Below are 25,595 nucleotides of genomic sequence, written 5' to 3'. Positions count from 1 at the left end.
GTGAGCCACCATGTGGTTGCTGGGATTTGAACTCCTGACCTTCAGAAGAGCAGTCGGGTGCTCTTACCCACTGAGCCATCTCACCAGCCCCCTTACTCTTTTACTATATGACGTCTTGTACTTATGGGACAATTTAACACGAAGGACTATACCATGCCAGCATCATGCTCTTAGACTTCCAGCTTCTAGAACCATAAGAAAAATAGTCTTTTATTTAGAATTTAGTCAGTTGTAATATTCCATTACAGCTGCAGAAAACAGGCTAAACACCCTTACTTTCTGCTTCTTCAGACAATTGACTTCCTTATTGCACCTCCAGAGTATGATATTGCATTACCCTGCCCTCCATACTCAGACTCATCATCTGACAGATATATTTTACTTTTACATATTTAAAACATGCCTATCCCTCAAAAGTATGCTATATAATAACATATATAAAATATCTGGGTCCTCCCTGATCCCACCTATCTCTTCTTTCTCAGATTTTATAATTGGTGTAAATGACTTGATATGTAACACATACTACCTATTGAAGATTATTATTCTATAGATACCAAACAATGAATTCTTGAAGTTCTTGGCATAACTTTTAATAGCACCTTAACAGTACTGAATTAAAAATATTACTATCTGTTTATTTTTTTCAATAAGCATCTTTTAGGAGCAACAAATATTCAAGTGAAAAAAGAAAGCTTTTCTTTACAAACGAATCTCAGCTAGGGCTGAGAAGACAGCTTGGTAAAGTGCTTTCTGTGCAAGCATGAGGACCAGGGCTCAATCACCAGCCCCATATACATTAAAAACCAAACAAAGTTTGATGATTTGAGTTCATTCTCTAGAATCCACATAAAGGTGAAAGGAGAGAACCAATTCCATAAAGTTATCCTTTGACCTCCACACATATACCCACCTCAGTGATAATCATAGAATAACATTTAAAAAACAAGGGTGCTTGGGAAATGGCTCAGTGTGTAAAGCATCTGCTTTGCAAGTATGAAGATCCAAACTCAAATTCTCAGAACCCATATAAAGCCAGATGCAGTAGCTTTTGTCTGTGATTCTGGTACTCCTAGAGTAAGCTAGGAGGCAGAGACAAGAGTAGCACTAGAAGACAATGGGCCAAGTAGTCTAGGGGTATGCAGCAGCAAAGAACAAGAGATCTTGCCTCCCACATGATAGAGCAATGACAGACATAGGCCATTATGAATGGGCAAGTGCCTCCCCAGCACTAGGATAACAAGTATCCATCATCAATGCTAGTTGGTTTTGTTTTTGTTTTATAATTTAAGTGGGTGCTGGTTGTTGAACTCTGGTTCTCATATTTGCACAAATAAGCACTTTACTGAGCTATCTCCTCATTTATACTGAAATCCTCTGACATCCACACTCACACTGTGCATGTCACCATGACATAACTATGAAGGTTACAAGAAAACTTGTAGGAGTCAGTTCTTTACTTCTAATAAGTGGGTCCTGGAGATCAAACTCAAGCTGTTAGGCATGGTACGTACCTCTACCTGTTGAGTCATCTCAAATGGCTCTATAATGTACTTTTTAAAAGGTAAGCATGTTTTGAATAGTCAGACAGAAGATAAACCATTAAACAAAACATGTGCATCCAAATATACACGAATATACTCAGGCAGACAGACAAATACACACATATACACGCAAGAATGCCAGCTTACAAATGTGGAATTAGTTATAAAACTAAAAATATCGGGCTGGAGAGATGGCTCAGTGGTTAAGAGCACTGTCTGCTCTTCCAAAGGTCCTGAGTTCAAATCCCACAACCACATGGTGGCTCACAACTATCTGTAATGAGATCTGATGCCCCCTTCTGGTGTGTCTGAAGACAGCTACAGTGTACTTCGATATAATAATAAAATAAATCTTTAAAAAATATATCACCAGATTGCAAGTCTTTATGAAACACTGATTCTAGAGAACTGGATATTCACATAGTGTCTAAGTATTCCTTTACAGGGCATAATAAGCTAGTCCCAAGAAAGAAAGCTGGTGAAATTGAGATAGCACCAACACATATAGGATTCCAAGTATGAACTTTAGTTGGTTGTTTTCTTGAGAAAGAGTCTCTCTCTGTAGCCCTAAAATTTGCTATGTAGACCAGGCTAGCCTTGAACTCACAAAGAGCCACATGTCTCTCTGTGCAGATATTAAAGGCAAAATCGACCACACCCAGCTCAGAGTATGAACATTTTCATGTCATTAGTGATAACTATAGTGGAACAGCATGCAATCATGTAGTAACAGGTGAATTGCAGCAATATTTGAGTTGTTAAGAAATTAAAAGCAAGCTATTTACAGTATTTTGAGAATTTAGAAAGTACAAGTATAGAAAAACTTAAATGATACTATGAGAAAAAAAACCAATCTCTTAAAAAAAGCCAATGTAGCTGGGTGTGGTGGCGCACGCCTTTGATCCCAGCACTTGGGAGGCAGAGGCAGGTGGATTTCTGAGTTCGAGGCCAGCTTGGTCTACAAAGTGAGTTCCAGGACAGCCAGGGCTATACGGAGAAACCCTGCCTTGAAGCCCCCCCCCCAAAAAAAAGCCAATGTTACATGAAAGCAAATAAATCTAGAAGATGATACTGGCTACAGTACCATTATATCAGTTTCTATAAGAAAACTAACAAAACCAAGACGAACTGTTCTAGATTAAGAGTGATTTAAAAGAAAAGAATCATGAGAAATGGTAAATATTATTTTAGGCCATTAACATTTGTGTAGTTTATTAAGAAGTGAAAGTATCATAGACTGCGGAAGATAATTCAATGGCAAAGCACTTGCCACATAAACATGAGAACTGGAGTTTGGAACACCAAACTGGATGTGGTAAGGCACATCTATAATCCCAGAATGCCTATAATGGATGGGAGGCAGAGATAGGAGAATCCCTGAAAATAGAGGTAATTAGCACTGAACAAGAAAAGATTCTGTCACAAAGTGGGAGGACAAGGGCCCACACCTGAGGTTATTCTCTCAACTCCACATACACACAACTGCAAACATATATAAATAACCACACAGGAGTGAACATACATATATAAACACTCACAAACACTATACATAGAAACATATATCATACATATTCAAAAATTAATAAGCCCTTGAATGCTCTTCAGTGCAAATAGCCCAACCAATGAGATAAAGAAAATTACTTTCTCTCTTAAAACTTCATGTTTACTTCAGGTACCTACTTTCCCTCTCTTCCTTCCCTTCCTTAGGGATAACTTCTTAGTAGTTGACAGTCTTGGGACTCTTGCAGAGCCCAAGAGTCCGCATAGTTTTCCTCCTTGAAAACAAAATTATCATAGTGGGGCTGCGATGACAGTTACCAGAATGTTCTTAGAAGCTTTAGATGGCTTAGTGAACTCTTCTGGTTTCCTTCATCTCAAGTCATAAGATTTCAAAAACAATAGCTATGATTTTCCTAGCTAGATTACACAAACTATGTCACACAATCAATTTAGCCCTGGCACCTAACATGGTACTAAAAGTAACAGATGCTTGCAAATGAGTAGCTGAATAAGATCTTGGATTACAGATGTCTTACATTGATCTCTATTTTTCACCTGATTAGTCCTACAGAGTATAAGATACGGAATGCTAGATCACCTTTAGGACTCCATGGAGCATCATCTGAATTCTTCTTTTTCTTGGGTCGAGATTTCAAAGCAGGGTCATCATCATCAGACTCCAGAGATGGATAGACTGTGGGGAGAGGTGAAGGCAGGATAAATTAAATAAATTAAACCTCATCCATAAGAACAAAGACAGAATGATACATATTTCAGTCCTTCCTCCTCCTCTTCAAGTATATTCATTTACATAATCCACATTCAACTGCAGAAGGTTCCTAAATATCTTACATTTTGTACCTTTTCTATAGTTGTACCCTTGTTATGAAAGTCCTTCTACATTCACCAAATTCTTAGTCACTCATGTGAGCTACTTGGCTCACCTTTTAAAATTTAACTCTAGATTTAGTTCTATACTCATCAGGGAAATGCAAATCAAAACAACCCCGAGATTCCACCTCACACCAATCAAAATGGCTAAGATCAAAAACTCAAGTGATAGCACATGCTGGTGAGGATGTGGAGAGAGAGAAACACTCCTCCACTGCAAACTGGTACAACCACTCTGGGAATCAATCTGGCGGTTCCTCAGAAAATTGAAAACAGTTCTACCTGAAGACCCAGCTATACTCTTGGACATATACCCAAAAGATGCTCCACCAAAACATGTGCTCTATTATGTTCATAGCAGCCTTATTTATAATAGCCAGAACTGGAAACAACCTAGATGTCTCTCAACCAAAGAACAGATACAGAAAATGTGGTTCATTTACACAATGGAATACTACTCAGCTATTGAAAACAATGACTTCATGAAATTCGCAGGCAAATGGATGGATCTAGAAAATATCATCCTGGGTGACATAACCCAGACCCAAAAGGACATGCATGGTAAGTACTCACTGATAAGTGGATATTAGCAAAAAAGTACAGAATTCCTAGGATACAACCCACAGACCATAAGAAGTTTATCAAGCAGAAAGGCTCAAGTGAGGGTGCTTCAATCCTACTTAGAAGGAAGAAGAAAATAATCACCTGAGGCAGAGGGTGGGAGGAACCAGGATGGGAGAGGGATGGGGTAGGGGAAAGGCGAACAGGATCAGGTATGGCGGCAGGGCCAGAAGAGAAGCACAGAAGACCAGCACCAGCAGCCTTGCAGGGGAGGGAGGCTTTAGAAAGTACTAGAGACTCGAGAAGTGAGAGACTCTCAGGACTTAATGGGGTGACCTTTGCCAAAATGCCCAACAATGGGGAGAGGGAACTTGAAGAGTCTACCCCAGTAGAAAGACAAGGCATCAAATTACTAATCTACCATAAAAAGAATTCTGACCTAGAATTGTCTAAAAGAACTGCAGTGACATAAAATGGAAAAGAGACTGAGGGAAAGGCAATCCTGTGACTGGTCCAATTTTGGATCCATATCATGGGGGTAGGGGATACCAAGGCCTGACACTATTACTGATGCTATGATATGCTTACAGATAGGAACCTAGCATGGCTGTCCTCTGAGAGGCCCTACTAGCAGTTGACTGAGATAGATACAGATACCCAACCATTGGACTAAAGTCACGGACCCCTAGTTGAATTAGGGAAAAGCTGGAAGAAGCTGAAAGGGAGAGTGACCCCATAGGAAGACCAGCAGTCTCAACTAACCCAGACTCCAGGAACTCCCAGAGACTGAGCCACCAACCAAGTAGCATATTCCAGCTGGTCTGAGCCCTCCCCCCCCAGCACTGCCTGGTATGGCCTGAGTGGAAGAAGTTGTGCCTAATCTTTGACAGACTTGAGGACCCAGGGAAGGGGAAGGTCTAGGAGTGGGGGCAACCTCTCAGATTCAAGTGGAAGGAGGAGCGGGTTGAAGAACTATAGGAGGGGGTACTGGGAGAGGAGCTGGAATGTAAATAATTTTTAAAAGAGTATAATCATGCTCTCATAATCTGGTTCAGATTCCTCCTTCTCAGCTCTCCATCGCAACCTGTGTTTTATGCCTGCCGTGGAGATGTAGTACTGTACTTAGGAACTGATTATTACATCTGCTGCCTCTAATTTACAAATGAGGCCAGGGATGTGTGTTTGATTTTATACTAAAGCAACCCATACAATGAAAAGTAGGTATTTATTGTTTGTGAAAGAATGGGAAAAGTAAATAGTACATATTTAATAAACATAATAGGAAAAAATCGACTAAATTAAACTAGGACCAAAATTATTGGAACTGCACAATCTAATAAAATATCTATATTTAACTATCCTACCTTAGAGAAACAAATAGAAGTATGCAGATTATCATAAAAACCATAGGCAATTCTTCATAATCCATAGGCAAGACACTTAGGATTTTTAATGGGAATATGGTCTAGAAAGATCCAATTGATGACGTAAAATTCTGAGGCCACTCCCAAGCCTAGAAGAGAACTCTATATTTTTCAGACCTTCTTCCTTCAGCAAAGAGGTGAAAACTTTACCTCCTGATTTTTTATTTCAAAAAAAGCATTTAATTATTCTTAGAAAGGAATGAATACTAACACAGCTGTTTCAGGAGAAGCCACCAATATTACTTTGTTGGGTCTGAAAGGATTTCTACTTTAAAGAAGTTAAGTGTGACACAGAAGAAAGACTTGGTGCCTTAGGGTCAGAAAACTATACTTTGAAATTTTGGGTGGCAAAGTAGTGGCCTAAGAACAGTTTCATACCCCCACTCCCATCCACTTCTTCCCATCTCCACACCCACAGGCCTAGTTCCAGACCTGTGACTCTGATATAACCTGGTAAGTCCATCCCTGCAAGCCCATGTACCTGCTCCTGTGTATTTGTGTTATTTTTTTCTATTCTGTTTATGTGGGGATATTTTTTTGCTTGCTTGCTTTCTAGAGAGAAAGGGAATGAAATTGGGTGGGTGGGGAGGTGGAGAGGATCTAGGAGTTGGTGGAGGGGAAACCATGATTAGACTACTTCTCTAAAATAGACTACATCTTGGAATGCAAAACAAATCTTTACAAATTCAGAAAGACTCCATGTATCCTATCTTACTGTAAGATTAATAAAACACACGGGCAGTGGTGGCGCACGCCTTTAATCCCAGCACTTGGGAGGCAGAGGCAGGCGGATTTCTGAGTTCGAGGCCAGCCTGGTCTACAAAGTGAGTTCCAGGACAGCCAGGGCTATACAGAGAAACCCTGTCTTGAAAAACCAAAAAAAAAAAAAAAAAAAGATTAATAAAACACAAAATCAAAAGCAAACAAATGTCTAATAAGTACACAAATGCATGGCAATAAGAGATAAAAACCCCTCATTGTTGAATGATGAATGGGTTAAAGAAGAAATTGAGAAGGAAATAAAAGAAAAAAATCTTAGTACTTAATAAAAATGAAAACAAAGCACAACAAAATCTCTGGAGAGATTTATGGCTCTAAGTGCCTACACTTAAAAATCAGAAAGACCCAGGTATGGTGACTCATGTCTTTAATCAGTGCAGACCTTTCTAAATTCCAAGCCAGCCCTGTCTCCATTGCAGGTTCTAGATTTGCCAAAGCTACACAGAAAGACCTTGTCTCAAAAAACAGACAAGTCAGAAACAGCACAAATATTTTACTTAAAGATGCCACTCAAGATTTTGGAAAACAAGAACAAAGCAAATTCAAATCCAGTATGTGGCAAGAAATAAATAAAAATAAAAATCACAGCAGAACCTAGTAAGATAGAAACACAGAAAACAATATAATGAATAAACAAATCTAAGAACTCTATAGAAAGATGAACAAAATTGACACTTTTGACACAACTAAACCAAAGAAACAGGTGATCTAAACTAACAGAATAAAAAATGAACAGGGAACCATTTGTAACAGACATAAGGAAATTAAGAATATTATAATGGAATATTTTAAAAACTTATAGCTCATTAACTTAAAAAAACTAAAAGAAATGAACAAATTTCTAGATTCATCCAAACCACCAAAGTTAAACCAAGAAGAGATCAACAACCTAAACAGAACTGCAACATAGGAAACAGTAATAAAAATAATTCTAACTACAAAAGTGCAGGTCCAGAGGCAGGTGGATTTTTGAGTTTGAGGCCAGAATGGTCTACAGAGTGAGTTCCAGGACAGCCAGGGCTATACAGAGAAACCCTGTCTTGGAAAAAAAAAGTGCAGGTCCAAATGTATTCACAGAAAAATTTTAACAGATCTGCAAAGAATTACAGTCAATTCTTATTAAATTATTCAAAAAGTAGACAAGGATCCATTAAACTGTCCCTATTTGCACATCACATATTCTAAAAAACAACTATAAAACTTCTAGAAATGATCAACACATGGTAGGATACAAAATCACAAAAATCTGTATCTAGGGCTCCATATCCTGGTTCACAACTCCAGCAGAAGACTCCTACTCTACCAGAGGCTATGCTGGGACCAGAAGTACTAGGAACCCCAGGTAAAACACCCATCTATCACTTTCTAATACTTCTTAAAGCTGGTCCAGCAGTCCCCAACAGCACCCCCTCCCCTGGGCTTTATATCTCAGTCCACAATTCTGGCAGAAGACCCTGCTCTATTGAAGGCCACAATGTTACTAGGAACGCCAGGCTCACACCTCCTGCAGAAGATCCCTGCTCTTCAGGAGGCCAAGATGGTACTAGAAACTCCAGAGGCCACACTAGTATCTAAAATCCCAGAAGTCATACCAGTTCCCAGATTCCAATAGGCAACACAGGCACCCAAAACCCTAGAGGTCATACAGGCTAAGAAAACACCAAATGGAGACACCCTATTAAACCTGAAGACTCACTGATCATCAGAACCACAGGCTGCTCATGCCAGAAGACCTGAGAGAAACCAAGGAAAAAAAAACATCCATTCATCAAAGATAAACACAGAAATAGGCAGCTAAATTATAATAACCTCAAATCCAAATGACTGGAGGCCAGTATAAGAATGTAACAACTGCCAGGACAACATGGCACCACCAGCTATCCTACTGTAACAAGCCTTGGATATTTAAATGACCTTAAATCCAATCTTATGAAGTTGATACAAGCCCTTAAAGAGGAAATGAATATATCCCTTAAAGAAATTCTAGAAAAATAATAAACAGGATACAAAAATGAATAAAACTGTTCAAGACCTGAAAATGGAAATAGAACCAATAAAGAAAACACAAACCAAGGGAATCTTGGGAGATGTAAAATCTAGGTAAGCCAACAGGAACTTCAGATGCAAGCATCACAAACAGAATACAAGATATGGAAGGGAGAATCTTAGGCGTGCAAGATAGGAGAAAAGAACTTGAGAGACTTGTTAACATCAGTCTAAAGAAAATGTTAATTCTCAAAAACTCTTGAACCAAAATATCCAGGAAACCTGAGACATGATGAAAACACTAAACCTAAGAATAATAGGAGTGGAAACACTAAACATACAGAACAAAGAAAGAATATTAAAAGCTGCAAGGGAAAATGTCAAGTAACACAAAGGCAGATCTATCAGAATTACACCTGACTTCTCAAAGCTACAAGGGCCTGCACAGATGTGCTGTAGACTGTCCAGATGCCAGAGACTACAGACCCAGAGTACAATACCCAGAAAAACTTTCAATCACCATAGATGGAACAAACAAGATATTCCATGACAAACTCAAATTTAAACAAAATCTATCCACAAATTTACCCTTAGAAGGTACTACAAGGAAAACTCCAACCCAAGTAGGTTAACTACACCCAAGAAAACACAGGAAATAATTTCACACTTGCACAAGAAGGGAACCACATTTGTGTGTCCATGCCATTCCCACCCACACCATCATCACCAAACAACAAACAATAGGAATTAACAATCATTGGTCTTTACTATCAATAGACTCAATCCCCAACCCCCCAAAGGCAAAGGGCTAACAGAATGGATGTGAAAAGAGGATCTATCTTTCTGTTTCATACAAGAAACACACTTTAGGCTAGAGAAATGGCTCTGGCTGCTCTTCAGGACCAGGGATCAATTCGTGGTACCCACATGGCAGCTCACAACTGTCTCTAGAAAGACAAACATGGTATGTAATCATAAGTGTATATTACCTATAACGTTAAAGGAAACCATGCTACAATTCACAGAACCAGAGGAGCTAAGTAACAAAGAGGTCTTGAGGAGGGGGATACATGAATCTCTGCAGAAAGGGGAAGTAGAATAGATATTGTGGGTGAATGGGGGGGCATGACAAAAAGAGGGTTCAGGTTGGAGGGGGAGGATGGAGATAGAGAGTATTGGGAGAGAAGGCTGGAATTGGGGAGGGGGGAGGAGGGAGGGAGAGAGTACTGGGAGAGATGGCTAGAATTGGGAGGGGTATCTTCTGGGTAAGGTAGAAACCTAATTCAATGGAAACTCCCAGTTATCTTCAGGGTAACATTAGCTAAGATTCCTAGCTGGGGTGAGATACAAGACTGAGCTTGCCATCTTCTGTAACCAAGCAAGGCTTCCAGTGGAGGAACTTGGACACCAACCCAGCCACAAAACTTCAACCTACAATTTGTTCTGCCTATAAGAAATGATGATATAAAAGTGGCACAGAAATTGTGGGAGTAATCAACCAATGACTGGTCCATCCTGAGACTCATGCCTTGAGAGGGAGCCCACCTTGACACTCCCGAGAGGACCAGGATCCAGAGGCTGGATAAGCCCAGAAATCTAGGATAGACCCAAACATGATTGGCAAAAAGTCAATGAAATGATTCCTAATAATATTCTGCTATGCTCATAGATTGGTGCCTAGCCTAATTATTATCAGAAGGCTTTCATCCATCAACTGATAGAAACAGTTCCAGAGACACCCAGCCAACCATTATTATGAAGCTTGGGGAATTCTATGGAAGCAGTGTGTGTGTGTGTGTGTGTGTGTGTGTGTGTTGGGGGTAGGTGGTGGGTAGGGCATTGTAGGAGCTAGAGGGGTCAAGGTACTACAACAAAATGGCCCATAGAATCAACTAACCTGTGCTCATAGGAGCCCATAGAGACTGAATCAACAGCCAGGGAGCCTATATGGGACTGACATAGATATGTTACAGTTGGTGTAGCTTGGTTTTCTTGTGAGACTCCTAATAGTGGAAACAGGGGCTGTCTCTGATTCACTTGCCTGCTTTTGGGACCCTTTTACTCCTACTGGGATGTCTGGTCCAGCCTTAATAGGAGGGGAGGCACCTAATGTTATTGAAACTTGATATGCCATATTTGGTTGATATCCAAAAGATGCCTGTCCTTTTTCTGAAGAGACTTGGATGAGGAAGGGATATGGGGAGAAGGGGAGGTAGGAGGGAGCAACTGTGAGGAGAAGAGAAAGGGAAACTGAGGTCAGAATGTAAAAAAATAATTAAAAAAAAGAAAAATATCAGTATCTATATACCAACAACACACCAAGAAAGATATGGGTACATTCTCATTCACAATAGCCATAAAAAAAAAATCAAGAACTAAAACCTAACCAAGAAGGTGAAAGATTTCTACAATGAAAACTTTAAGTCACTGAAAAAAAGAGACTGAGAATAATACTAGAAAATGGGGAAAACACTCATATTCATGGATTGGTAGAGTTAATGAATACTCTACCAAAACCTATTTATAGACTTAATGTAATCATAATCAAAACCCTTCTCATTCCTCACAAAATAGAAAACACTATTTTAACATTCACCACAAAAGACCCCAGATAGTTAAAACAAACTTCAGTAAAAAGAACAAAGCTGGAAGGATTACCATTCCCGATTTCAAAACTGTTACAGAGCCATGGTAACGAAAACAGAATGGTACTGGTAAAACCAAAAAGAACATCCAGACATGTGGACCAGTAAAATATAATAGAAGGAAGAAAAATGGGTACATGTAAATACAGCCATTTAATAGTTAATAAAGATGCCAAAAACATAAATTGGATAAAGATAGCAATTATGACAAATGATGCTGGGAAAATTCAATGTCTACAGGTAGAAGAATTAAATAAACCTGTATTTATCACTTTGCATAAAAAGTAACTGAAGCCAGGCAGTGGTGGCGCAAGCCTTTAATCCCAGCATTTGGGATGCAGAGGCAGGTGGATTTCTGAGTTTGAGGCAAGCCTGGTCTACAGAGTGAGTTCCAGGACAGCCAGGGCTACACAGAGAAACCCTGTCTCGAAAAACAACAACAACAAAAACAAAACAAAACAAAACAAAAAGTAACTCAAATACCAAAATGTAAAACCTGAACCACTGAAAGTGCTAGAAGAAAAGATAGGCAAGGTTTTACAAGATAAAGGCACGGGAAGACTTTCTGAATAGGATTATTTGCCTAGGAATTAAAGCCAAAGCTTCTGGACAGCTAAAGAAATAAGTGGGCTGGAGAGATGGCTCAGTTGTTAAGAGCACTACTGCTCTCTAGAGGACCAGGGTTCAATTCCCAGCAATCACATGGCAGCTCACAACTGTCTGTAACTCCAGTTTTAAGGAAATCTGACACTCTCACACAGCTATACATGCTGGCAAAACATTAATGCATATAAGATAAAAACAAACAATTGAGAGAAGAAGCCCACAGAACAGAGAGAAGCTTTGGCAGCTACATACCTGACAAATGATTAATATCTATGGCTTTATAAAATATTCAGAAAATAGGAGTAAAAACAGTGATGCATTAAAAAATGGGCTAATAATGTGAATAGAGAATTCTCAAAGGGAGAAATAAAAGTAGCTAAGAAGTATCTTTAAAAATGTTCATCAGGGCAGACCTGGGAAGCGTGGGAAGTGAATGTGATTGGGGTTCATGATGTGAAATTCCCAACCAATAAAAATATGAAACTAATTAAATAAAATCAATCACCAGAGAAATGCAAGTCAAAACTACCTTGCGATTTCAGCTTAACCTAGTCAGAATGCCTAAGATCAAGACAACAAATGGAGAGAACTCAGGGGAAGGGAACCTCTTTCACTGTTTATTGGTACAGCTGCAAATTCACATATCTACTCTAGATATTAATGTGTGGAAGGAACTCTTAAAAAGCTAAGAAATAGGGTTGAGTGGTGGTGGCCAAGAGGCAGAGACAGGCAGATCTCTGAGAGTTCTAGGCCAGCCTGGTCTACAGAGCTAGTTCCAGGACAGATAAAGCTGTCTCACAACAAACAAAAATCTATAAAATAAATATACCAGCTGACCTTTCAAAAACTAGTCTTTGCATATGCCCAAAGGACTTAATACCTTTTCTACAAATACTTCCTTAGCTATGTTCATTGTTATTCTAATCACAATTGCCAAGACATCAGAAACAACCTAATTGTCCTTCAATTGATGGAAGGATAGTGAATATGTGGTACATATATACTTTGAAATACGGTTTATCTGTAAAGAAAAACAAAAGAATGAAATTTGCAATAAACATATATAACTAGAAAAAATTATACTGATCAAAGTAACCCAAGATCCAAAAGACAAATACCACATGTTCTCTTCTATTTGCAGCTCAAAGCTCTGAATTTTAAGTATCTTGGAGCAATAAAGTAAAAAGGGACCATGGGGGTGACAGAAGGAGTACTAGAGAGGAGAATAGCAGGATATAGGTGATATTAAGGGAGAGCGAGGGTGGGGTGAGGTTTACATGAGAGGGGAATGTCAAAACAGAAAGGGAAAAATAGCATTCATTAAAAAAGACATAAGGAATCATATCCTTTTTCACTTACCTAAAATTACAAGTAATACATTTAAATGAATATGCATAAATAGATACATAACCTAAATATAGTTATACATTTTGGGGGAATAATACTCCCCCAAAGAGTGACAGACTATTAACAAAAACTCCAGTACATGACTGAAAAACCACCTTTCAAGTTGTTTGTCAGGAGTTCAAGAGACTCCTAAAACATTACAGCACATTACTGTTGTCCTTGGTTGCCTCCCAGAGGTTGAAGTTCCTACTATGGATGGCATTATACACTTTATACCCAGGACTCAGAGAATCTGAGCTGGATCTGACCTGAAAGTCTCCTCCTTAAGGAGTAGCTTTCATGGTTCCAGAAGTTGGTATGCAAACTGCCAAGGAAGGGAAGCAACTAATAACCCTACCCTGCTGTGAGTCATAGGAACCAAACAGCACAGCAAGATATCTCCAAGGGTACAATAATGGCTCTCCTATCTTGGTGGCAAGCAACAGGAGGGAAATTATACCTAATATTGGAAACCCAGCCAACTACCCATGGCTAGTGAGGTCATATATCTGCATTCTAAATACTTAATCTTAAACCCACAAATAAGTATAGCTTTCACTTCTCATCCAAGAAGCTTCTCATTGTAACATGGAGACCATTATTTAAAAACAACAATTGGTCAAAATGTAGAGAACTGACTGTGAAGTGTCAAAACACAATGGATACATCTACAGCATAACTCCTGCACCCAAAGCTCAGGAGAAACCACAAAAGAGGGAGTAGAAAGATGATAAAAGTCAGGACCAGGAAATCTAGTCTGAGACTGCATTTCCTAGAAATGGCGGGGACCCAGAATATCTTAATAATATGACTGCCTAAACAAGACCTGAAGAACAGTACCAACAGACATGCTAATATGGAAGGGGTGAATCTCACTGGTCCCCATCCCTAAATAAAGAACTACAGGCAACTAAAGTACTGCTGAGAGAGGTAGAATCAATCTTTTGGAGGGATAAACCCCCACCCACTACTATATCTAATAACACCAAGTCAACACAAGTCAACTATGAAATCACATCTTAAAAGTAACACTAAATGGACTAAATGGACCAAGCAAGTTGCATTTATATACTTATGCAATAAAAGGAAAAGAGGCCATGAATTTGAGAAGAGGTGGGGAGGAACATGGAAGGTATTAGAATTAGAAAACTGAAGGGGAAAAGATATATTTATATTTTAATTAAAAAACAGATTTTAAAAGATCCCTTAAAATTAGGCCAGAAAGATGGCTCAGTGAACAAGGATGTTGCCACTAAGCCTGATAATATAAGTACAACCACAGAAATGTATATGTAGAACAAGAAGAACAATTCCTTCTAACTTCCATAGCAGTATAGGTGCATGCACATGCTCTCTCTCTCTCTCTCTCTCTCTCTCTCTCTCTCTCTCTCTCTCTCTCTCGCGTACACACACACACACACACACACACACACACACACACAAAATCAATCAATCAATATATGTAATATGATTTTAAAAATAATAAGATTATCTCTTGAAAAGTTCAATATAATTGGTAAGTATTTGATTTAGACGGACAAAGAAAAGACAAATACATCATATAAGAAATGAAATGGGGATAGGATTAGAGGTGAGGAGGATACAACATCTGCCCCAACGCCAGAAGTAAGTGGGACCAGCGGGACCCAGGCACCCAGGAACTCTGCTCGACCAGTGGCACAGGTTCCTTCTGGTCTGGGCCAGTGCTCTGAGCAGACCTTGGACTCAAACTCTGCAACCAGTCCCACAACACCCAGAGGAAGCTCCACTCCCAGGTGCTCTAACATGTCCAGGACCACAGGATCCCAGGAGTTTGGTCACACCAAGATCTCAGGGTTTCAGAGGCAGCTTGACTCCCTGGAGCTGTGACACACCCAGGATCTCAGGATCACAGGATCCCAGAATCACAGGATCCCAGAGACAGCTGAACTCTGAGGAGTTCTGACACAACCAGGATCACAGAAAGGACAGGCCTCAGTCAGATATGGTGAAGGCAGGGAGCACTAGGGATAATCAGATGGTGGGAGGCAAGCGTAAGAACATAAGCAACAGAAACCAAGGATACCTGGCATCACCAGAACCAAATTCTCCCAACATGGCAAGTCCTGGATACACCATCACACGAAACAAGCAAGATTCAGATCTAAAATCACTTCTCATGAGGATGATAGAGAACTTTAGATAACTCCCTTAAAGAAATACAGGAGACAACAGGTAAACAGCTAGAAGCCCTTAAAGAGTAAACACAAAAATCCCTTAAAGAATAACAGGAAAACACAATCATACAGGAGAAGGAAATGAACAAAACCATCCAAGATCTAAAAATGGAACTAGAAACAATTAAAAAAAAATCACAAAGGGAGACAACCCTGGAGTTAGAAAAACCCAGGAAAGAGATCAGGAGCTATAGGTGCAAGCATCACCAACAGAATACAAGAGATAGAAGAGAGAATCTCAGGGGCAGAAGATACCATTGACACAACAGTCAAAGAAAATGCAAGACGCAAAATGCTCCTAACCCAAAACATGTAGGAAATCCAAGACACAAGGAGAAGACCAAACCTAAGGATAATAGGTATAGAAGAGAGCGAAGATTCCCAACTTAAAGGGCTAGTGAATATCTTCAACAAAATTATAGAAGAAACTTCCCTAACATAAAGAAAGAAATGCCATGAACATACAAGAAGCCTACAAAACTCCCAATAGACTGGACCAGAAAAGAAATTCTCCTCGTCACATTATAATCAAAACACCAAATGCACTAAACAAAGAAAGAATATTAAAAGTAATAAGGGAAAAAAGACAAGTAACATATAAAGGCAGACCTATCAGAATTACACCAGACTTCTCACCAGAGACTATGAAAGCTAAAAGATCCTGGGCAGATGCCATACAGACCCTAAGAGAACACAAATGCCAGCCCAGGCTACTATACTCAGCAACACTCTCAATTACCATAGAAAGAGAAACCAAGATATCCCATGACAAAACCAAATTTACACAGTATCTTTCCATAAATCCAGCCCTAGAAAACACCAACACAAGGAGGGAAACTATACCCTAGAAAAAGCAAGAAAGTAATCTTTCTACAAACCCAAAAAAAGATAGCCACACAAACATAATTCCACCTCTAACAACAAAAATAACAGAAAGTAATAATCACTTTTCTTCTAATTTTTAAAATTTCACTTTTCATTAATAGCTCTTAACATCAATGGACTCAATTCCCCAATAAAAAGACATAAACTAACAGACTGGATACATAAACAGGACCCAGCATTCTGCTGCATACAGGAAATGCACCTCACTGACAAAGACAGACACTACCTCAGAGTAAAAGGTTGGAAAACAATTTCCCAAGCAAATGGTCCCAAGAAACAAGCTGGAGTAGCCATTCTAATATCAAATAAAATTAACTTTCAACCAAAAGTTATCCAAAAAGATAAGGAAGGACACTTCATACTGGTCAAAGGAAAAATCTACCAAGATGAATTCTTAGTTCTGAACATCTATGCTCCAAATGCAAGGGCACCCACATTCAAAAAAGAAATTTTACTAAAGCTCAAAGGACACATTGCACCCGACACAATAATAGTGGGAGACCTCAACACCCTACTCTCAGCAATGGACAGATCATAGGAACAGAAACTAAACAGAGACACAGTGAATCTAACAGAAGTTATGAAACAAATTGATCTAAGATATTTATAGAACATTTTTCATCCTAAAGTAAAAGAATATACCTTATTCTCAGACCCTTATGGTACCTTCTCCAAAATTAACCATATAACTGGCCACAAAACAGGTCTTAACAGGTACAAGAAGATTGAAATAATCCCACGCACCCTATCAGATCACCACGGACTAAGGCTGCTCTTAAATACCAACAAAAACAACAGAAAGCACACATATACATGGAAGCTGAACAACGCTCTATTCAATGATAACTTGGTCAAGCAAGAAATAAAGAAAGAAATTAAAGACTTCATAGAATTTAATGAAAATCAGGACACATCATACCAAAACTTATGGGACACAATGAAATCAGTGCTAAGAGGAAAACTCATAGCTCTAAGTGCCTCCAAAACAAAACTGAAGAGACCTTACACTAGCAGCTTGACAGCACACCTGAAAGCTCTAGAACAAAAAGAAGCAAATACACCCAAGAGGAGTAGAAGGGAGGAAATAAACTCAGGGCTGAAATCAACCAAGTAGAAACAAAAAGAACTATACAAAGAATCAACAAAACCAGGAGCTGGTTCTTTGAGAAAATCAACAAGGTAGATAAACCCTTAGCCAGACTAACCAGAGGGCACAGAGACAGTATCCAAATTAATAAAATCAGAAATGAAAAGGGAAACATAACAATGAAATGTATCTTAAAATAATTATTTTGTTTGTTGAATATTAAGTTGAAAATATTAAAATAATGTTCTACAAACATCATGAAAATATTATTGACAATTTTTCTCACAGTGCTTGAAGTTAGCATTTTCTTAATGTTTACCTTCAAAGAGTTTTTGCTATTTTGAAATATTTATAATATACTTACTGATAAAAGAATTTCTCTCCTAGAAGCACTGATAATCTTTTTTAAGTAAACTGATTGTTACACAAGGTACACAGATATATAATGCATTTTAAATACTCTCTCACTATGTCAGGTGGTATCATGTAAGGGCTTTCGAATATATTTCTTTTTTAAAATTTTTTATTAGATATTTTCTTCACTTACATTTCAAATGCTATCCCAAAAGTCCCCTATACCCTCCCCCTGCCCTACTTCCCTACCCACTCACTCTCACTTCTTGGCCCTGGCATTTCCCTGTACTGGGGCATTCAAAGTTTGCTAGACCAAGGGCCTCTCTTCCCAATGATGGCCAAGTAGGCCATCTTCTGCTACATACGCAGCTAGAGACATGAGCTCTGGGGGTACTGATTAGTTCATATTGTTGTTCTACCTATAGGGTTGCAGACCAGCTCTTGGGTACTTTCTCTAGCTCCTACACTGGGGGTCCTGTGTTCCATCCTATAGATGACTGTGAACATCCACTTCTGAATTTGCCAGGCACTGGCAAAGCCTCACAGGAGACAGCTATATCAGGGTCCTTTCAGCAAAATCTTGCTGGTGTATGCAATAGTGTCTGAGTTTGGTGGCTGATTATGGGATGGACCTCCGGGTGGGGCAGTCTCTGGATGGTCCATCCTTTCGTCTCAGCTCCAAACTTTGTCTCTGCAACTCCTTCCATGGGTATTTTATTCCCTATTCTAGGGAGGAATGAAGTATCCACGCATTGGTCTTCCTTCTTGATTTTCTTGTGTTTTAATGATTCATCTTTAACATTTTATGCTCTTTTACTATGCTTAACTCCCAATGAATATTTTGTATGTTTTGAAACAATTTAGTATTCAACATTAGATATAGGATCCTCAGTTTTGGACAGTATTAAATATTTATTAATGATATCTTAGGGTATGAAAGGATATGAATATAAAAGTTGAGCAATTTTTATGTTATTTGATTCTTGAGCCACCATGTGGTTGCTATACTCCTTGCTTAAAGCTTTCCTTGGCAGACAGATCTTATAGTTCTTGCTTCTCCAGAACCCTTAGGGTTTGTATTGTAACTTGGACCTTTTCACCTAATAGCTTCACACAGTGGCCTATTGTATTTCCTTGCAGGGACTCCAGCCCTGCCACACATTGCCTGGATTCAGCCACATGTGGAACCATGGTGCAAAACTTGATCACTTCCTCAATCCTGAATTTTTCATGCACCCAAAACTAGTATCATGTGGGTGACACTGCCTTGTTCAGCTGCCAGCTCAAGATATATATAGTCCCTCTTAGAACAAAGATATAGTAGCTTTTGTATGTTTTAGTAACTGAATCTTGGAAGCATTTTTATGAAGCTTTTTTTAAACCAGGAACCCCATTCAGTGCTATTGTCAGTCCTATCCCTGTCTCAAAATGAATTTGTATATTCACTAGTTGCAGCCTTGGTGGATGAGTTCACCCTTAGGATAACTTCCTATCTATCATCTCAGTACTCTTTTATTAGTGTTAGTCTCTTTAACAAAACCATATCTACTTTTATTTCTTCTGTGGCCACATTTTAAAACTCAGTCAGGCTACTTTTTGCATCACACTGCACACTTTTCATATCTTTATGCACTACCTGGTTGAGAAGAGCAAGAAGTAACCAAGACACATCCTAACCTGAATGCTATCCTGTCTTGGGATTTCTTTCACTAAAAAAAAATATTCACCTTTTCTCAGGATGCTGCCAGAATACAGCCAGATCAATTGATAGAATATGAATGGCCCCTAGGCTAGGTCCCGATAGAGACTTTGTTTCCTTCTGAAGCCTCAAGAACTGGTCCTCCAAGGTCCATATTTCTTTTGGCATTCGTTTTTTTTTAAATCCCATTAAAATGTCTCATTTTGCTTTTCTTAGAGTATTTAAGGGGTTTTCTATTCTATATCTCCAAAAATCTTCTACATTCCTCCTACAAACCAGTTCTAGAGGCCCATGAACTGCAGGGCTGGAGGGATGGCTCTGTGGTTAAGAGCTGAAAGTTCAAGTGGCAATGCCTTTTTTTTACAGTATTATGGTTACTTCAAGCTCTGCTGGCAGTGGCAGAAAATGATGATCCACAGGATACAGTAGTACCAAATCAGTAAACCCAAAATATAAGAAATACCTTGGCTTTGGGTACATGCCTATGACACATCCCAAATTTCTATGCCAGAATACCCACACATACAAACACACACACACACACACACACACACACACACACAAGAAAGAAAACCTTTGTGTTAAGGCTGTGATAGGAATGAAGTAATAAAGGTCTGTTTTAGAAATCATAGGAAACTTTGTATGCCCCAGTACAGGGGAACGCCAGGGCCAAAAAGGGGGAGTGGGTGGGTAGGGGAGTGGGGGTGGGCGGGTATGGGGGACTTTTGGTATAGCATTGGAAATGTAAATGAGCTAAATACCTAATAAAAAATGGAAAAAAAAATCATAGGATACGGAGACCAAAACAGAAGTACTTCTGAGTAATAGGCACAGAGTGTTGCTAATAATCAAGCTTGCTTCATTTTACAGAGTACTAACATTTATTACTTTTTAGAATTAGAATTCTGTATAAATTTCTCTTAAACTAACATCCTTACCTAATAATATAAGGACTACTAGAAATTGCCAAATTCCTGCTTATAAACAAAACTTTATAGATATCTGTGTAAAACTTAAAAAGGAAAAAAAATCACATTGAAAAGGCAAAAATAAAATCATCCCTATGTATACAAAATTCTAAAGAACCTACCATAGTTGGGTTGGGGGTTGGGGGTTGGGAGTTTGGGAGTGACATTATAGGTAATAACAGAACTCTACAAAGTTGGAAAAAGGTATGATCAACATATAAGAATTAGTCTTGTTTCTATACATTAGTAATAACTAATATATAAAGGAAATTAAGAAAATTGTATTTCTAGTAATATCAAAAATGAGGAGAAATAAATCTAACAGATGAAATATAAGAGGTAAAAAAAAAACTACAAAGGCATAAATAAATGTAAAAACATCCAATCTTAGTATTAAGACATCTAAGGTTGGATGTCTTAATACTGTTAAGACATTAATAGTCCCTAAAGTGATCTACATATTTAATGCAATCCCTTTCAAAGCAAGTTCATAGAAGTGGAAACGTTGGTTCTAAAATTTGAATGGAAAGCAATGGACCCTTAATACTCAAAACAATTGGAAACAGAATTCAAGAACATATCAAAAAGATTATCCTCTGTAATCAAAATTGTTTTTACTCCAGAGATATAGAGATGGTTCAACATATAAAATTCAATAAACATAATCCACAACATAGACTATAAAGGACATAAACCACTGAATCGTCTCACTAAGTGCAGGAAAGTCCTGTGACAAAATTTAACATTCCACAATGATAAAAGTCCTGGAGAATCTAAAGATACAGGAGATTTATCTCAAAAATAATAAAGGCAATGTACAAGAAGATGACAGCCAACATCAACCTAAATGGAGAGAAACTCAAAGCATTTCCACTAAAGTCGGGAATAAGACAAGGCTGCCACTCTCCTGACTCCGGTTGAACAGAGCACTTGAAGTCTTAGCTACAACAATGAGACCAGTGAAGGAGATAAGGGGGATATAAATAAGAAAGGATGATATGTTTCTATATGTAAAAGACCTTAAAGATGTCACCAGAAACCTCCTACAGCTGATAAGTATACTCAGCAAAATAGCAAGATACAAAATTAACATAAAAATCAGTAGTCTTCCTATATATAAATGACAAGCATACTGAGAAAGAATTCAGAGAAACAATACCTTTCACAACTACCTCAAAATATCTTGGAATACTCAAAAGAAGTGAAATTTTGTACAATCAAAACTTGAAGACACTGAAAAGAAAAACTGAAAGAGACAACAGAAGATGCAAAAACTTCCCATGTTCATGGACTGGCAGAATGAATATTGTGAAAACAGCCTTCTTGCCAAAAAGCAAGCTACAGATTCAATAAAATCACCATCAAAATTCTAATACAATTCTTCAAAGAAATTGAAAAAACAATCTTAAATATCATAAGTGAAACACAGAAGTCCCAGGAGAGTCAAAAAGTGCTGAATAACAACAAAAGTTTTAGAGCTATTAAAATCCAGGATTTCATATCATAATATAGACTCATTGATCAACAGATTAAATTGCAGATTCACAAAAAAAAACACACCTGAGTCTTGATAAAGAATCCACTAATACTCAGAGAAAAGACAGCTGGTCAAACTAGATAGCTACCTGTGGAAGAATGAGACTGGATCATCACCGTTTATGTTGCACAAAACGTCAACTCCAAATGGATTTAGGAACTTAATATAAGGCTTGTTACCCTGACCCTAATAGAGTAGATATGATGGAGTATGTTTGAACTCACTGGTATAGGAAAGGAGTTTCTGAACAAGACCATGATAGTATAGGCATTAAGACCAACAATTAATAATTGGGACCTCATGAAACTAAACAGTGTTTGTACAGCAAACATTGTTTGCTTGAATGAGTAATTGAGTAATGAGGCAACCTACAGAATGGAAATTTTTTTTATCAGATTTCTGTGGTAGTTTAGATGATAATGCCCTGTATATACCCATTTGAATATTTTGTCCCCATTTGGTGGAACTGTTAGGAAGGAATAGGAGGTGTCACCTTGTTAGGGGGTGTGTCACTGGGGGTGGGCTTTGAGGTTTCAATAGATTTGCGCCATGCCCAGTGTACTCTCTGTCTCCTGCTTGCAGTTTAGATGTGGGCTGTGTATCAGGAGGATCATAAGTTTGTGGCTACCTTGGGTTACTTAATAAAACCTGCCTCAAAAAGAACAATATTGCAATCTTCCTGTAAGGAGGTTACTTGACGATGATACTATGATGTACAGAAAAGAGCAAACCAGAAAAAAATGAGGCAAGGAGATAGGAGTCTGGAACTACAATAGCAAAGACTAGAAAAATACTCTATCCACTTCCTGCATCTACTCTTCTGTCTTTTCCCCAGTAGCTTTCAACTATATGAGGCTTGTACAGACATGAGAAGAAATACACAATGTTCCTCTCTAGCAAAAAAGGGAATACATAAAAAATAACCTAACAAACACAGAATAAAAAGTACTAAAAGGAAGCCGGGTAGTGGTAGCATATGCCTTTAATCTCAGCACTAAGGAGGAAGAGGCAGGTGGCTCCTCGAGTTCAAGGCCAGCCTGGTCTACAACATGAGTTCTAGGACAGCAAGGGGTACACAGTGAATCCCTGTCTTGAAAAAAAAAAGGAAGAGAAGAAGGAGGAGGAGATGATAATGATAAAGAAACAATAATTAAACAATACGAAAAGAACTACAAATCCGTAAGAAATTTTTTTGAAAAGAGAAATAATTGAAAGAATGAACAGATAGCTCAAAGAAAATGAACAAAGGATCAAAAAATATATAAAACAAAGAAAGCACAACCTTTAGTTAGAGAACATAAATGATTTATAATATCCACCCACTATAAAGCTAGAGAAATTACCCAAGGAGCTAAAGGGAACTGCAACCCTATAGGTGGAACAACAATATGAACTAACCAGTACCCGGGAGCTCTTGTCTTTAGCTGCATATGTATCAAAAGATGGCCTAGTCGGCCATCACTGCAAAGAGAGGCCCATTGGACTTGCAAACTTTATATGCCCCAGTACAGGGGAACGCCAGGGCCAAAAAGGGGGAGTGGGTGGGCAGGGGATTGGGGGGGTGGGTATGGGGGACCTTTGGGATAGCATTGAAAATGTAAATGAGGAAAATACCTAATAAAAAATGTAAGGAAAAAGGTATTTCTCATACACTATTCATAAACTGATCCTTTTGAAACATAGTTTGACACTATCAGTATGTATCTTGTATATAATCTTTAACTCAACAAGTTTTCCTATTCTAGAGAGATATTTCCTGGCAAAATAGACACAAAAAGATTATTGAAAGGATTTTCAATGCAATAAAAAACCCTTAAGAACAACCTAAATGTCAAATAGAGAAAGAAATAAACATTGTGATGCTACAGAATAGTTTGCAGCAAGCAAAACTGTATGTGTTGAAGCAGATCTCCATGTACTGATGTTGAAAGAAATCCAAGAAAACTGCAGAGCTACACACATTAAACAAAACTATACACTGTATATATATGTTTACACATAAGTTGTATGAACACAACAAAAAGAAAATATGCTCAGAAAGAAAAGTATCAGGTCTAAGGAGTTTTGGCTTTCTCTAGGTTTTAGTCTCAATTAAAATTACATTTATATAATTTTGAAAACATTAAAAAAATCAGCATTATTGTTACCTACATTATATAAACCAGTGCTTTATTCATTATATTATTCCAAAATCATCATATTTTAGGATTTGTTTCTTATATATGTAAAGATCCATGAAGGTCATTTCAGTTTTCCATTGATACTTGAAGGGAATTGACTTCAGAATGTCCTCCTTCATCAACCAAAACTCATGTGTACTTAAGTTCCTTATATAAAATATTATTATATTTGTATACACTCCATGCTCTTCAATAATTTACTTTGAATGTAAATAGTTGTACTATACAAGTTAGAAGAAAATGGAAAGAAGAGTCTATACATGTTCAATACATATGTAATTTTTTTCCACATACTTTTATCTATGGATGAAACAATGGATATGGAATGCTCAGCTATGGAGACCTGATGGTATATACCTTTGCAAGAAATGAATTGATTAACATAGAACATTAAAAATACAGATGATAACAGTCAAATAAGCAAGAGAGGAAATGAGTTTGTTGAAGTGAAACATAACAGTACCAAAACCAGATGACAGCTAATTATAAGAGAACTAACTATACCACAATGGAGGACTTGCCATGAGAAAGGCACTAAAGGCCTAATGCTGAGTCTAAACATTATCTCTTAATTCTTACAACAACTTATGGGGATACAGATAACTGCCATTTTACAGAGCAAGAAAACATGGCTCAGGGAAAAAAAATAAGTATCTAGCTTAAGGTTGAGACCTGTGTTCACTATAGGCTATTTTCTCTTAGAGTTAGGATTGAAATTGGGCTAAAGGGAACTCTTTGATCTAGCCTAATATTCTAACATGTTCTTACTATACTCAGCATCCTTGAAGCATGCTCCCAAGCTGTCTTGCTCATCAAGACTGGCATTCTCCTCCTCTTCACTCTCGTTTTTCCAGTATGCTGGCCTCTTGATGGGCCGCTTCCCTGGGGTGCGCTGGGAAGCAGGACTACTAGACACAGTGCCCAGGCCACTGCTGGAGCTCCCGCTGCTTCTTTCTTGCCCTCCAGTCCACCAAGCCTGCAGACTGGAGGTAGCTGGTGAGGATGATGAGGACTGCAGGTTGGCCATACACAACATGCCCTGGATGGCCTCTTGAGTGCTGGGGGAGGCTGGGGCCTCACTGCAAAGGACAAAGGAGAAACACTGGGGAAGTTATTGTAGCCAGAAGAAACCAAATGTCAGAACACTCAGAAAGAATAGCTATGTCAATCAAGGTATTACAAAGGAAAGAACCATTCATGGTTAAGAATGAAGATAATACTAAAATCTGTTTTTATGAAAAGCGAATTTTGCCTCAGGTCTCTCTAAAGACAAGCAATGTGGAGAGACAGAATCCTCTTTTCACCATCTATGCTGCATTATTTCCTTTTATTAACAATTCTCTTTC

General features: G+C 38.3%; 1 protein-coding gene across 9 annotated transcripts in view; it reads right to left on the bottom strand.

Annotated features, from left to right (window-relative positions):
* Phf8 (PHD finger protein 8) overlaps window positions 1-25,595 on the bottom strand; it is a 113,219-nt gene that overhangs the window by 9,258 nt on the left and 78,366 nt on the right. For all 9 annotated transcript variants that reach the window (XM_006528875.4, XM_030251372.1, XM_006528878.4 and 6 more), the window contains 2 exons: window positions 25,018-25,328; window positions 3,643-3,738 (listed from right to left, as the gene is read on the bottom strand). In XM_006528875.4, the coding sequence (XP_006528938.1) occupies window positions 3,643-3,738; window positions 25,018-25,328 (407 nt within the window). The remainder of the gene's footprint in view (window positions 1-3,642; window positions 3,739-25,017; window positions 25,329-25,595) is intronic.

Source organism: Mus musculus, chromosome X (assembly GCF_000001635.26).
Source record: "Mus musculus strain C57BL/6J chromosome X, GRCm38.p6 C57BL/6J".
NCBI lineage: Eukaryota > Metazoa > Chordata > Mammalia > Rodentia > Muridae > Mus > Mus musculus.
The sequence above is the reverse complement of the archived record's forward strand: the minus strand, read 5'-3'. Positions and strand labels throughout refer to the sequence as shown.